Raw genomic sequence first — 14,843 nt, forward strand, 5'->3', positions numbered from 1 at the left:
CGGTTTGATTGCACCATTCTCCACTTACTTTTCAGGTCAAATTTATCTTAAAAAAAAATTAATTTTACTTCCTGCTTTTAAGATGAATCTATCTAAATTTTAGTATTTATCTATGTTCAGGTACTATGTACAACTATTTTCTTATGAAAAGTCTTTCTATTTTGTGGCCATACTACAAGGCATCCATAAATATTAGTTGGTACATATTTACACTTCCCCACTCGGGTTTAACCTGAGAATATATCACCGTTACATTATCTGATTCGAAGCGTGAAAATGACTTAAGCGTAATTTCGTGTGAGACACTTTGAGATGCAATTAATCTGTCTGATATCTAAGCAAATATGTGCAAAGATCTTTTCGGACGTTTAATAAAAAGACATCACCCTAATTCGGGTAGCAGTATTATCGCGCAGAATATTGCTTCTAGTAGATTCAATTCTCTGGATCAACCCCGAAACGCTACTGAATTTTCTAGTCTTTATCCGAGATAGTTTTCGATAAAAAAAAACTAATAAATTGTAGTATCAATGAACATTTTACTTTGGCGGACTATCTTTCAAAAGGAATTTTATATCAGTTATATTTAATTAGAAAAAAAAGTTAAGAAGATGGTGCAAAAGATATCTGAAAATATGGTGGAAGTTAGTTTAAGTGACCAGAAGAAAAAGGATAAAGAAGGTGAATACAACTTATTAATTTTTTGGAGACAATCAGCAGTATCAAATACAGTACAGTAAATCAAAATCAGAATAATATTATCTGACGTAAGTGCACCTTTAACATCTTAAGCTACCCCTGTTCAATTTAGGTATTATGCTTCCGATAAAATCCATGTTCGACTTTCTAATTTACAAAACCAACAGAAGCTCGTTGAAACCTCATCATTATCATCAACGGCGCAACAACCGGTATCCGGTCTAGCCCTGCCTTAATAAGGAACTCCAGATATCCCGGTTTTGCGCCGAGGTCCTCCAATTCGATATCCCTAAAAGCTGTCTGGCATCCTGACCTATGCCATCGCTCCATCTTAGCCAGGGTCTGCCTCGTCTTCTATTTCTACCATAGGCATTGCCCTTATAGACTTTCCGGGTGGGATCATCCTCATCCATACGGATTAAGTGACCCGCCCACCGTAACCTATTCAGCCGGATTTTATCCACAGCCGGACGGTCATGGTATCGCTCATAGATTTCATCATTGTGTAGGCTACGGAATCGTCCATCCTCATGTAGGGGGCCGAAAATTCTTCGGAGGATTCTTCTCTCGAACGCGGCCAAGAGTTCGTAATTTTTCTTGCTAAAAACCCAAGTTTCCGAGGAATACATGAGGACTGGCAAGATCATAGTCTTGTACAGTAAGAGCTTTGACCCTATGGTGAGACGTTTCGAGCGGAACAGTCTTTGTAAGCTGAAATAGGCTCTGTTGGCTGACAACAACCGTGCGCGGATTTCATCATCGTAGCTGTTATCGGTTGTGATTTTCGACCCCAGATGGGAGAAATTGTCAACGGTCTCAAAGTTGTATTCTCCTATCTTTATTCTTCTTCGTGTTTGTGTTTGACCAGTGCGGTTTGATGTTGTTGGTTGATTCGTCTTCGATGCTGACATTGCCACCATATATTTTGTTTTGCCTTCATTGATGTACAGCCCAAAATCTCGCGCCGCCTCCTCGATCTGGATGAAGGCAGTTTGTACGTCTCGGGTGGTTTTTCCGATGATGTCGATATCGTCAGCATAGGCCAGTAGTTGGGTGGACTTGAAGAGGATCGTACCTCTTGCATTCACCTCAGCATCACGGATCAATTTCTCCAGGGCCAGGTTAAAGAGGACGCATGTTAGCGCATCCCCTTCTCGTAGACCGTTGTTGATGTCGAATGGTCTTGAGAGTGATCCTGCTGCTTTTATCTAGCCTCGCACATTGGTCAGGGTCAGCCTAGTCAGTCTTATTAATTTCGTCGGGATACCGAATTCTCTCATGGCCGTGTACCGTTTTACCCTGGCTATGCTATCATAGACGGCTTTAAAGTCGATGAACAGATGGTGCAACTGTTGTCCATATTCCAACAGTTTTTCCATCGCTTGCCGCAGAGAGAAAATCTGATCTGTTGCTGTTTTGCCTGGAGTGAAGCCTCTTTCGTATGGGGCAATGATGTTCTAGGCGTATGGGGCTATCCGGCCTAGCAAGATAGTGGAGAATATCTTATAGATGGTACTCAGCAACGTGATACCTCTATAATTGCTGCACTGTGTGATATCTCCCTTTTTATGTATGAGACAGATAATGCCTCGTTGCCAATCGTCAGGCATTGATTCGCTGTCCCATACCTTGAGCACAAGTTGATGAACCACTTGATGTAACTGGTCGCCTCCATATTTAACCAATTCGGATGTAATTCCATCGGCTCCTGGCAACTTATGATTTTTTAGCCGATGAATTGCACGGACTGTTTCTCCTAAACTTGGTGGCGGCAGTATTTGTCCGTCGTCTTCAGTTGGCGGGACCTCCAACTCGCCGATGTTCTGGTTGTTCAGTAGCTCATCAAAGTACTCAACCCATCGCTCTAATATGCCCATTCTGTGGGAAATCAGATTTCCCTCTTTGTCTCGGCAGGATGAGCATCGAGATTTATAAGGTTTCCTCCTGCTGACTTGTTGGTAAAACTTCCGCGCCTGGTGCGGTTGCTCCCTGTACTTTTCTAGTTCACTGACTTTTTGGTTCTCCAGGCTTCCTTTTTCCGTCTGTGAAGTCGCTTCCCCGCTCGACGGAGTTCGTGATAAGTCTCTGTGCGTGCCCGCGTTCTTTGAGAATGCAACATTACAGTACAGTTCTCCTTTACCTTCCGGTATGCGGCATTCTTCCGTTCCGTTGCTAGCTTACATTCATCGTCAAACCAGGCGATTCAGGTGATTGTGAAGATCATTTGTTGATGCTTCAGCTCCAGGTTCTCTGTTGACTGCGGTTATTGCGGCATCCATTTCCCTCTTATAGGTGTCGCGGAGGGTTGTGTTGTGGATGGCTTCAGTGTTCACTCTCACCTGATTGCCAGAGGGGATTTTAGGTGGTATTGTTATTCGAGCTCGGAGCGCCATGCCAACGAGATAGTGATCCGAGTCTATATTGACCCCCCTATATGTTCTGACATTCATCAAGGCTGAGAGGTGGCGGCGTTCGATCAACACGTGGTCAATTTGGTTGAAAGTGGCCCCGTCTGGAGAGGCCCATGTATGTTTGTGGACCGCTTTCCGCGCAAACTAGGTACTTCCAACCACCATTTCGTGTGACCCTGCTAATTGAATAATCCGTAGTCCGTTATCATTTGTTTTTTCGTGTAAGCTATGGGAGCCAACGTATCGCCTAAATACGGGCTCCTTCCCTACTTGGCTGTTAAAATCCCCAAGTATGATTTTGATATCATATCTGGGACAGGCTTCGAGGGTTCGTTCTACTGCCTCGTAGAAGGTATCCTTCTCCGACTCTGCAGTCTCCTCTGTAGGGGCGTAAACGTTTATGAGGCTTATATTTCTAAACTTGCCTCGCAAGCGCAGAGTGCATAGCCGTTCGCTTATGTTTTCAAACCCGATAACAGCAGGTTTAATTTTTTGGCTGACTAGGAAACCTACTCCGAGCATATGGTTTACTGGATGACCGCTATAATATATGGTGTAGTGGCTCTTCTCAAGGAAACCGGTCCCTGTCCATCGCATCTCTTGTAACGCTGTTATATCAGCCCTACATTGGGACAGGGTATCGGCTAGCTGCTCATCAGCTTCATTTCTGTACAGGGAGCGCACATTCCATGAGAAAATGCACAAATCGTTATTCCGTATTCGTTGCCGGGTCCGTCGTTTTAAAATCCGTCCTGTCCGAGGCTCCTGTTGTGGCTTCGTAACAAGTTGTTTTCCGTGTAGGGTTGTCAGCCCTACCCAACCCCCAACCTGGAGGACCAGTTGGTACAATTTGTCCCGTTTTTTGGCGCGGGAGACTCGCCTTCATCCTTCTCCGTCTGCAGCTTTTCGTTAAGAAAGAGCTCCCAGCGGTCACCACGTGGAGGTGGAAATAGGGTTTAGTAGTAGAGCTGTTGGTGTTGGTTCAGCAGGCATTTCCCAGGTTTTATGCTTCATCGGGGGTACCAATCCATGTTTCGCCCTGGGACCTATACTACTCTTTGATAATTAGAAAATATTAAAAGGTAAATTTTTGGTGGGCTTTTAAACTTAATTTTTTGGATTTTGGAGTTTTTTTACGTCTTTTTTTATGAATAAAAAAAAAGTTTGCGGACCGTAGAAATATGTATTAAAGAAGTCGTAAAAATTTCAAAGAATTTGGTTGGATAGATTTTGAGCTATGGTGGCAGCCGATTTTCAAGATGCAGTTTCGAGAAAAACGCATTTGAAAATTTAAATGTGATTATCAACAGTAAAATTTTAACTCACCAATAATCTACTATACCTGGTCCATAGAGAGCACCCTCCGTTTCTTCAAAAAAGTCTTGTAGGGCCGATTGTTGCCCTCTAGTTTCAATTCTGGCTCTTTTAGCGAGGTCAGTCGATTGTCGTTCGGACCGCCAAATTCGCGCTTCATTACGGCGGTCGACATAAACCTGACATATGTGACCAACTTGACATCCCATTGTCACTAGGATTTTGAGAATGCCATTGAGTCCTTCATTGAAAATAATTACAGTCAGAAAAGTGGCTATTTCTACGACCTTGACCCCAGAATGAAGGTGTTTAAGAGCGGAAGCTTTAACTCATTGTTATTCTGGGTCTCTGCTCCTAAATATCTGTTCAAGAGATCATCTCGTGGCAAATCTTCGTAGATTGGTTTGATGACTGTTCGAGCTTCTTCAGTCAAAGGTGCCTTCTCGTGGTGGAAACTATCCAGTTCTCCTTTACCTTCCGCTTTGCGCCATTTGCACCAACTGTCCGCGCCTGCTGGACAATTTTGATGCTGAGGACTTTCGTCTGTAGAACATTTATGGAAGAAAGTTGCCCAAATTTCTTGGTTCATTCCTTCTATCGAATTTGCATGTCGACCAATAGCTAGCCCAAAAAATGTAGTAAGGTCGTTAATAACCTCATCAGTAAGTTTTCCAGCCCCTTTTCCACCAATGCCTTTGTGATTCTTCTTTGCATTTCTGAACGACTCGGAATATCGGAAAATCCCTTTGCCCACATATTCTCCACTTTATATAGATACAATTCATGCCAAAAAAAAATCGAATACTCCAACCCGACACACGGGATGACCCCCTTAACATCTTAAATTACCCGTGGTCAGTAAGCGTAACGTCAACGATACAATGTTCCATTTAGATAATATGCTTCCGATAGAATCGACTCCCTAATTTACAAAAGCAACAGAAGCTCATTGCATCCTCACCTCTTACTATCCAGTCGAAGATTAAAATAACAGAAACTCCCTTAACAGTATACTTACATCCATAGAAAAGGTTACTTATCCAAGAAGGTGACAATAGTTCTCAGCATCTTCGCGACTTCTATGAAACACCCTGCTCTACCATAGGAAATACAGTTGCAAGATATGCATCTTGATGTCAGTGATCCTTGAATTTGGTGGAGCATGTGAGTCAGGATATACTTACCCACAACTTAGATTTCCCCTCAACTGTTCAGCGCCACATGTTTCTAGGATGAACGACTCTGGGATACCTCAGAGGTCGCCAGCAATGCTCAACGAGTCACTTACGTTCAGAGAAGTTGTGTCCCCAAGGTGTCGAGCAAATAGTTCTGAACCCTTGGCTGGCATTATATCTGTTTGGTAGGTAGTAGCCTCGATAGAGTTTACCAGTGAAGAGCCGACTGCTAATGAACGATACAGGTAGGACACACCCCGAGTCATCTAAACCATCAACAACTCCTTGTCGACACCAATGGGGCGATGTGAGCCTAGCTCAATCAAGGTGGTAGTTTCACGTGTATCAGAAGCTAGACCTCGCTGGACCCTGGTCAGGTAGTGTGCATTGAACCAGTATTAGTAGATTGTGTTGCCCTGAGCGACCGCTGATCCGTCCGTTATAGGATCAGGCCCGAAGATATCGGAGCGGAGGTGTCTTCCATTCGGGAAATGAAGGGTGATCGAATTAGGCCCGAGGAAAACAGATAAAGGTACGTTCTGTGAAGCATTCAAGGAGCTACTAGGTTCGGATGTTAAGAGGTCCCTTAAACTAGCTAAACTAAATCTCTGATTATGGAAAGGTGTTTAGTTGGTAGTCCCAAGGCGTAATACTAACCCCCCCCCCCCCCATCCTGGTGCGCCTTATCGTGGGCTAAATGCGATACGTCGAACATTTTCCCTTTCGGTCGTGGCACTGGGTCTGAAGTTTACAGGCGCCGTCGAGCCGTCATTTTTTTAGTTTGACTTTTCAGAGTCAGCTCGCGTGTTGAACATTTGGTAGGCTCAACCAAATGCCCCTCTTTGAGATATTTTTCAGGAACTGGTGCGAATCCAAGCACATGTGAGGGATCGAAGTGTTCAAAGCGCCCCCATATTCCTGAACCTGGCTAGCACAGACGTGTCGATGGCGCACTTCGATGGAGTTTCAATATTTACGGGCGAAATTTTACGGTCAATTTCGCCATCTTTTTGGGTTTTTGAGGTCCCTCTCCCGTATTCGTCCACTTAGAATGGTCTTCCGACCATCGTCCATCCTATCCTATGCTTGGTTGTGGTTGTATGGTCACACCCGCGTTCAACGACCCTTAACAAACTGTGAATGCAGCTAAATATCTGGAATGCATTTTCAGTTCCAGCAATGCATTTGATGCGCCTTTCAGGCATCACGGCTTGGGCATAAAGTACAAGTTTGTACATTGCCCAGTCAAAGCTTGGCGGATTTTGAAATAGAATGGCTGGATTTGGTGGCATGCTCGCTATGAAATCAATGCGACTGTGTTCGGAAAATATGGTATCGTTTGGTTCTCATCATCCCCGCTTAGGATATCACCGTAATATCGATGATTTGCTGGGTGAAAATATGTAGTATTATAGAACACCAAACAAATTCCTTAGCTTCTAGCTTCTAATTTTTATGACTGTTAGGAGTGGTGATCATTCGAGCCGACCCCGCTTGTGAACGGGACAAAGGCTGAAGAAAAAGAAGAAGAGGAGTGGTGATCATTGTAGAGACCTACTCAACCTTCCCTGTCAAACTGACAATTATCATTGTCATAAGGAATGAGGTTTGTGGGAATTGATTCTGATTTCCTTGCCGGGTTCAATAGCCAGACACCCGGCAAATAGTGGGTTGTGATGTGAGTCACAATTTCTAGAAATTTGATTGCATATCTAGCCATGATGGCATTACCTAGTGCTCGGCGAGTATTGTAGAGAATCTCAAATCGAAAGATTTGCCTTGGGATGAGGCGAAGCCTCTCCATATTTCTAGGGAAGTCATCTGTCCAGAAGATGACCCCGAAAGCTAGCAAAGGTCTAATTAATAGTTTGTAACAGAAAACCCTTTCTGGAGTGGGTATATTGAACTGACTGAAGATAGGATATAGGGATTTTAAGGCACTGTTGACACTATTTCATACTTCGCTAACATGCGAGATGTTGGGTAAGATGGAGATTATCGCGAGTCTAGATAGTCTATCAATTTAACGTTAGCAATGCGAAGCGAATTAGTGAGTGAACTACCGAAAGACAATCCTTTGACACTTTTAAGAATTGAGGATTGGTTTCCACCTGGTAAAGTATATCTAAAGCTTGTCTTAATATGAATTTAGAGACGCTTGCCCGTATTCCATGCTCTTCGGGGTAGTGTAAACTAAGGGGTTATCGACAAATTAGAGGACCATGATGGGGTTACAGCTAGGAACAGGTTTAGGGTGTCTAGTGTGAACAACAATGGTTGTGAAAAGAATGTGAGGGGATGTGAGTTGCCAGCATGGCTGGTATAGCAAGAAAAGAGCTGCTGATGAATTTTTACTTGGGAGTGTCGACCGTCTAGAAAGGTAAATATTAACTTGCAAGGGTGTAAATGAAAATTTATGACCTTATTGAGCTTATAGACTAATGCATGTTGCCATATGAAGTCGAAAGTCTTTCTTGCGTCAATGAGACAGGCTATTATAGGTATCCTAGTCTAAACCCAAATGAAGATATCGGTTTTAAGCACTACCAGGCCGAACCGAATAACTTGTTCGTTGGAGAGCTGGAAATCTAGGTGTTGAGTGTGATGCCATGTGATGAGCTGGAACATTTTGGAAAAAGTTGAGAGAATGGAGATAGGCCTGTAGCCATCAGGAACGAGAGTATCTTCACGGAGAAAAATGCAGTCAACGGGCTCTCAGGGATTAATAACAGGGGACTGAAAAGAGCTAATAGATGCAGAGCATGTTTTTAGGGCAACGGTTGGGATTTTATGAAGCCCGGTCGACTTTTTGTTTTTACTCGGCTTAATAGACATTACGACTGATTTGGGTTTGACGAAGTTAATTGGTGAAAAAAAGCCAGTAAATCTTGATGGAAAAGTTGCATTCTGGAACAGACCAGTTTGACTGGTTGTCGATTTGTGGGAGGCGGTTTAAACATTAACTTCGGATTCAAAGCAAGAGTGGAAAAGTGGTTTACATGGACGTTTTCTTTTTCAGGGCGGGGGGGGGGGGGGGGTTGGTTTCATTTATTCGATAATAACCTCTGGCCTCCGAGAGTACTTTCGAGTGACGGTTTCACTCATTCTATGATAACCTCTGGCCTCCAAGAGTACTTTTAACTTAGTAACCAAAAAAGCCGTTTGGCGGTAAATGTGATGTATAAGGAGTAAATAGTACGGAGGTAGCCAAACGCATTTGTTTAAATAAGGCTACTTTATTCAACAATGATCCATACTTTTGTAACCGCTATCCTTTTTCGAAGTAATGGATTAAAGCAACTCCAGGACTTTCGCCTGGACTATGCCTCCATTGCAGTTCACCCTGGGTATCCTTTTATTTTTAGAAAATAAGGGTGCATCCAAGCTTCATGTTCAGTAATTATTCGTCGCCAAAACGTTTGTTTGTTACGCTTATTCTGAGCCAACCGAACATGGGAAATATTCATTCAAACATGTTTTTTTTTGTCCAGAGTAAGCAAAGGCCGAGCCAATGCGCAGTCATAGCTCCGGTTATTTCTCTATTATTAATTTGACGGTAGTCTAGCAAAATTTCATAAATTTTAGCTAAGGCTCAAGGTTCTATTATCCGCCGGTCTAAAAAATTTCGTGCCCTCCTCTCCTATTTCTTAGTACCCTGGAGGAGAAGTGAGCACTATTATCACTCAGTCCTCGGCACGGCAGCTTAACCTTTATTTGTTTGTTCCATGGTACTGACAGGATATTCTGAAAAGTAGACCAGACCCGGCAGGGTGGATATATGACGCCACTATACCCGTGAGGTTCTTCGGTTATCCACCCTATCGTACTCTTTGTGGAGAATCAAAATTTTACTCCAGATCTCTGCTGATTGAACACAACTGCAGAGGTTGCCGACGTTTTTTTTATAAAGAACTGGTGTCAAATTGGGTATTTTACTGGTTGAGGGAGTACAATTGAAAAGGTTTGCACCTTCTAACCTGTGTGTCCCACTGGACTAAAAATCTAATAGATACACTTCTACCCAGTACAGTGATGTGAAGCGGAATGCGTTGCTTCATTATGATAACGCCGTAATCATATTTTGAAACCTTAACTTAGACGGCCTTTTTTTGGCAATTCACTTAGGCTTAGTCCTGTTGTTCAGAAGAACTAGCATAGCAGTAGAATTGCATGTGAACGACTACCGTGTCGAGGCGCCTCTCTTGCAATTTTTCCACGATCGGTGGAATCCTATATCGATCACGATTATTCTAATTTCTGATACGATCAAGAAGTGTCACGCCACTAGTCAAACGCAACATTTTCGTCTCCACTGTCGCGAGGTGCCATTCACTGTCTTTTATAGCCGACCAGCACTAAGCACCAAAGAGAGCAACAGGGCGGAAGACACTGGTATATAATAATAAATAAAGTCTGTCAGGAAAGGGTTATTTCTTTTCACCGATATTTTTTCTTCTTATTGTGGGCGGGCGTTCGTCATGCTGTCCTGTTTGGAAGAACTAGAGGTCTTCAATGGACGATGACATTTGTTCGCTCTTGACATCTATTCGCTCTTTCACCTTGTTGTGCACTTTGGGCAGATAGCCTGCATTTGAAAAGAGAGGCAAGTAGGGTCGTGCTGAAGATAAACATCAACAAAACCAAGGCTCTTAGTATGACGGATTATCCCAATCTCCCAATCTGTATTCATGGCTAGAGCATCGAAGGTGTTGAGCAATTTATTTGTAAGCGTATCCCGGAAACATGTTTCCTGCCGAAACTATTACATCGAACCTGACATCGCGCAACGCATTAACAGATAGATCCGCTTTCACTGCTTTATCTAAACTCTGGAAATGAAGTTATCTCAATACCAAGATCAAGTTGAGAGTATTCGCTGCTAATGTTCTTTCTGTGTTATTATTTGGGAGTAGTCCATGGAAATTGACCACCACTGTTACTCAAAGGCTCCAACTCTTCATCAATATTTATCGGTGATGTATTATCGAGGTACGCTGGTCTCAAAAATTTCGGACTAAGAACTTGCACAGATCACTTACCCGTGGAAGAGTTGAATAAAAAACGAAGGTAGCATTAGATTACATATTAAGGGAAATCAATATTGCTGGCCACGCCATGCGATAAAATCCACTAATTCAAAATGACCAACGAGTGGGTTGTCCTGGAAGCGCATGACGCAGAAAAGTGGCGGAGGAGTGCAAGTGTCTCGGAAAGTCCTGGAAGGAGCTAAAACGCATTTTAGCGGACCGTTAACAATGAAAGATACACCATTTCAGAACTACTAACTACAGCAAGAAAAGCTTAAATTATATATTACAGCACCCTGTGCGGAGTTGCCAAATCTCCCATCAAGCGCGTCCCTTCGTGCGGATAAGGGAATGCTCGGCGAATGTGTATGCCCATGACACATGCACGCATCCGGAGATGTGCATGTATGGGCATGCTTATGCGCAGGCCGGGTAGGTGGGAAGTAAACGCCCACCCGTGGATCTAAATTGGTTATGGGAAGGACACCCAGAAATTAAACCAAATATGGAAGAGGAGAAAAGTAGTTTTTTTACGGTGCAGGGCTTCGGAAACCCAGTGCCCGCGGTTTTTGGGAGTGAGCAAGCGGGCTCCCGGCCGTCAATATCCAACGACCGCAGTGCCTCAGTAGTGGGAAACTTGGCTACTGTGGCATCTAATGCTACAAGAGATAATGGTGGAGTGGAAATTAGTTCCACACCGGATCCCTTTAGGAGGAGTTCGAAGCTTGGGAGATCGCCACCGAGAACAATGGTTCCTTTTGGTAGTCGAGATTCGTCGCGGGACTCTGAAAGAAATACGAATAGTCCCTTTGTCGAAATTATTCCTTGTTGCGCAAGGCGCGAAAGAAAACGGGAACATACCGGAATGGCGTTCGTTACACTCGGGGAACGACTAAATGAACAGTGCGAGTTCATCAAGGAGAGGCGGAATATCCACCAAAATATTCGAGCCTTGATAAAAGGCATTAAATTGTCTTATATCAAGACACTCGAAGAAAAGAATTCCCAAGCGTCAGTTGGCAAGGTCACAAGGGAAACGCAAGTGACGCCTCCTCGTAATAAAGCAGGCGGGAAGACAGGAAAACGGGCTGGAGACGGTACCAGTGAGCCTCTTGGACCACAGCAAGTCCCGAAGAAGAAAAAAGCCTCTTCACCAAAGAAGGCGGAGCCGGCGAGAGTACCCACGAAAGTCGGTAATCTCCCGATTGCAGTCACAACACCTACAAAAGTGGAAGAAACCAACGCCCGGAGGCCCGAACAATGGACTAAGGTGAGCAACAAGAGGAAAAAGGACAAAAAGAAGCTCCGCTCGGAAATAATAATTATTTCCAAGAAGGAAAATATGTCCTATGCCGACATCCTCCAAAAGGTGAAGTCAGACCCGGAATTGAAGGATTTGGGGGATAGTGTGAGCCGTATCAGGCGAACACAGAGAGGGGATCTGATGCTGGAGTTAAGTAAATCCGCCGACAAATCGGCCGATAACTTCCGCGGGAAGGTGGAAAGTGTACTTGGAGAGGAAGCTGAGGTAAGAGCTCGGAAACAGGAGATAGTGGTTGAATGCAAGGACCTAGATGAAGTCACCTCACGGGAGGACATCTGTGCTGCGCTAAAGCAGCAGTTCAACCTTGACGATATAGACCAGAGTGCCATAAAAAGGTTGAAGAAGGCATATGGTGGCACACAGACCGCTATTATTAGTTTGCCGGCGGAATCAGCTACTAAGTTAATTACCGCGGGCAAGGTAAGAGTAGGTTGGGTCGTGTGCAGGCTCAGGGAGCAATTCTCTCTAAAGAGATGCTTCAGATGCCTCGATTTCGGCCAATTTGCGGCGGCATGCACTAGCCAGCATGATAGGTCGAGGAGCTGCAGGAAGTGTGGGGAAGAAGGCCACCTCATCAAAGATTGCACCGGAGATTCACGGTGAATGTTATGTAGTGGGAAAGAGGGCGTGGACAGCCGGCATATTGCGGGAAGCAGCAGATGTCCGGTATATAGGAGGGAGCTGAACCGCATAGGCAAATGAGATTGATAGAAATCAATCTCAATCACTGTGAGGCAGCTCAGGACCTGCTCTCGCAAACCATTCGAGAGTCGAAAGTTGATGTAGCGGTTATTTGCGAACCGTACAGAAACTACGGCGCTGCGACTTGGGCGGTGGATGCGTCTGGCAACGCTGCAATCTGGGCGTGCGGAACACAGGCCATTCAGGAAGTCATGGCCCCTCCCCCCACCAGCCGGTTTTATAAGGACGAAGGTCAACGGTGTCCATATTTACAGCTGCTACGCTCCTCCTAGCGCAACCTTAGCACAATATGAGGAGATGTTAGACAGTCTGGTGTTGGATGCTAGAGACCGCAGCCCTAAAATCATTGCGGGCGATTTCAATGCATGGGCCCTGGAGTGGGGAAGCCGATCGACGAACACCAGAGGTCAAATTCTGTTGGAGTCATTTGCGGAGCTGGACATCGTGCTGGCCAACGTTGGATGAGTGCCCACCTTTTGAGGAAGAGGGTCGGGTTCGATCGTTTACCTGACATTTGTTAGCACTTCACTGGTGAGGGAGATGGCTTGGCAAGTGAGTGAGCACTACACCCACAGTGACCACCAGGCCATCTTCCTCCGCATTGGGAACCGGGGAAGCAGTCAACGACGCTCTGGAGGTGGAAAGGCTAAGGCGGTTGGCTGGTCTATCGAAGCTTTCAACGAGGAGACATTCCTGGCCGCATTGGAGGGAGCCCATGATCCGGATGGAACAGCGGTGGAAAGGGTCACACAGCTATCTCAGCGTGTAATCGAAGCATGCGATGCTACGATGCCACGGCGACGTTTGCACCACGGCAAGAGGCCAAACTACTGGTGGAACACGGAGATCGCTGCCCTGAGATCTTCTTGTCTCCGAGCGAGGAGACTTTCCCACAGGACAAGGGGAAGGCCGGAGCACCAGGAGCGTGAGGAGGAATACAGGGATCTGCGAAGCAACCTTAAGAAGGCCATTCGGAGAAGCAAGCGGGAATGCTACCAGAAGCTCTGCATGGAGGCTAATACGAATCCGTGGGGTACAGCCTACCAAGTTGTAATGAAGAAGATCCGCGGGCGAAAATTACCTCAGGTGACATGCCCACGGCTCTTGTTGCAAATAATTGCAACACTTTTCCCGCAGCAGGAGCAGGACGAAAGAGAACCCCCTCGATCCCTGATGTTACCGAAGAGGAACTTTGGGAAATCTGCAGACGTATTGGGGACAGCAAGGCTCCGGGATTGGACGGAATTCCGAACAGGGCTCTGAAGGTGGCGGTCAAGGGCAGACTAAGGTGGTTCGCAAGCACATTCGAATCGTGCATGGCGGAAGGAGTGTTTCCTGCCCAGTGGAATAGGCAGAAGCTGGTGTTGCTACCGAAGCGCCGAAAACCACCCGGCGTGCCCTCTTCATATCGCTCTATTTGTCCCTTAGACACCATGGGGAAGATGTTGGAGAGGGTGATATACAACAGGCTGCTCCCGTTCATCGAGCTTGCGGGCGCTCTTTCAGAGCGGCAATATGGGTTTCGGCGAGCCCGTTCTACGGTCGATGCAGTAGCAAAGGTCGTGGAATTGGCTCGAAATGCAATGGCCATGGGCTAAAGCTGTGCTCTGGTGACGCTGGACGTCAAAAATGCTTTTAACTCAGCCAACTGGGGCTGGATTAAGGGCGCTTTGGCCAAACTGGGTGTTCCTAGCTACTTGGCTCGGCTCATCGAGAGTTACTTTTCGGACAGACTTCTCTGGTACGAGACGGACGACGGGCCGAAGGAGTACATTGTGACAGCAAGTGTGCCTCAAGGTTCTGTATTGGGACCGCTGCTGTGGAACATAATGTACGACGGAGTGCTTGACCTTCGCGTGCCGGAGGAGACAACGCTGATTGGTTTTGCGGACGACTTGGCGGTAGTTGCAATTGCAAAGCATCCCGAGGACGTGGAGCTTTATGCAAATGAAACCATTCATACCATCAAGTCATGGTTACGAATGGCCAAGCTGGACCTGGCAGACGAAAAGACGGAGGCGGTCCTCATTACCAGCCGTAGGAAGAACAACACGGTTACCATCCAGGTTGGTAATCGTGAGGTCGTCTCAAAATCGGTTGTCAAATACCTGGGGGTGATGATCGATGCCAAGCTGAGTTTCAAGGGACACTTGGATTATGCGCGAGAGAAGGCAGCAAATGTCAGCTCATC

At 45.5% G+C, this 14,843-nt stretch overlaps 1 protein-coding gene across 1 annotated transcript in view; it reads left to right on the forward strand.

Annotated features, from left to right (window-relative positions):
• Positions 1 to 412: 412 nt before the first annotated feature.
• The window catches only part of LOC119660452 (synaptic vesicle glycoprotein 2C-like), a 55,822-nt gene continuing 41,391 nt past the window's right edge, over positions 413 to 14,843 (forward strand). Inside the window, exon 1 of the mRNA XM_038069011.1 lies at positions 413 to 681. Coding sequence (XP_037924939.1) covers positions 612 to 681 — 70 coding nt within the window. The 5' untranslated portion in view covers positions 413 to 611. The remainder of the gene's footprint in view (positions 682 to 14,843) is intronic.

Source organism: Hermetia illucens, chromosome 6 (assembly GCF_905115235.1).
Source record: "Hermetia illucens chromosome 6, iHerIll2.2.curated.20191125, whole genome shotgun sequence".
NCBI classification, from domain to species: Eukaryota; Metazoa; Arthropoda; class Insecta; order Diptera; family Stratiomyidae; genus Hermetia; species Hermetia illucens.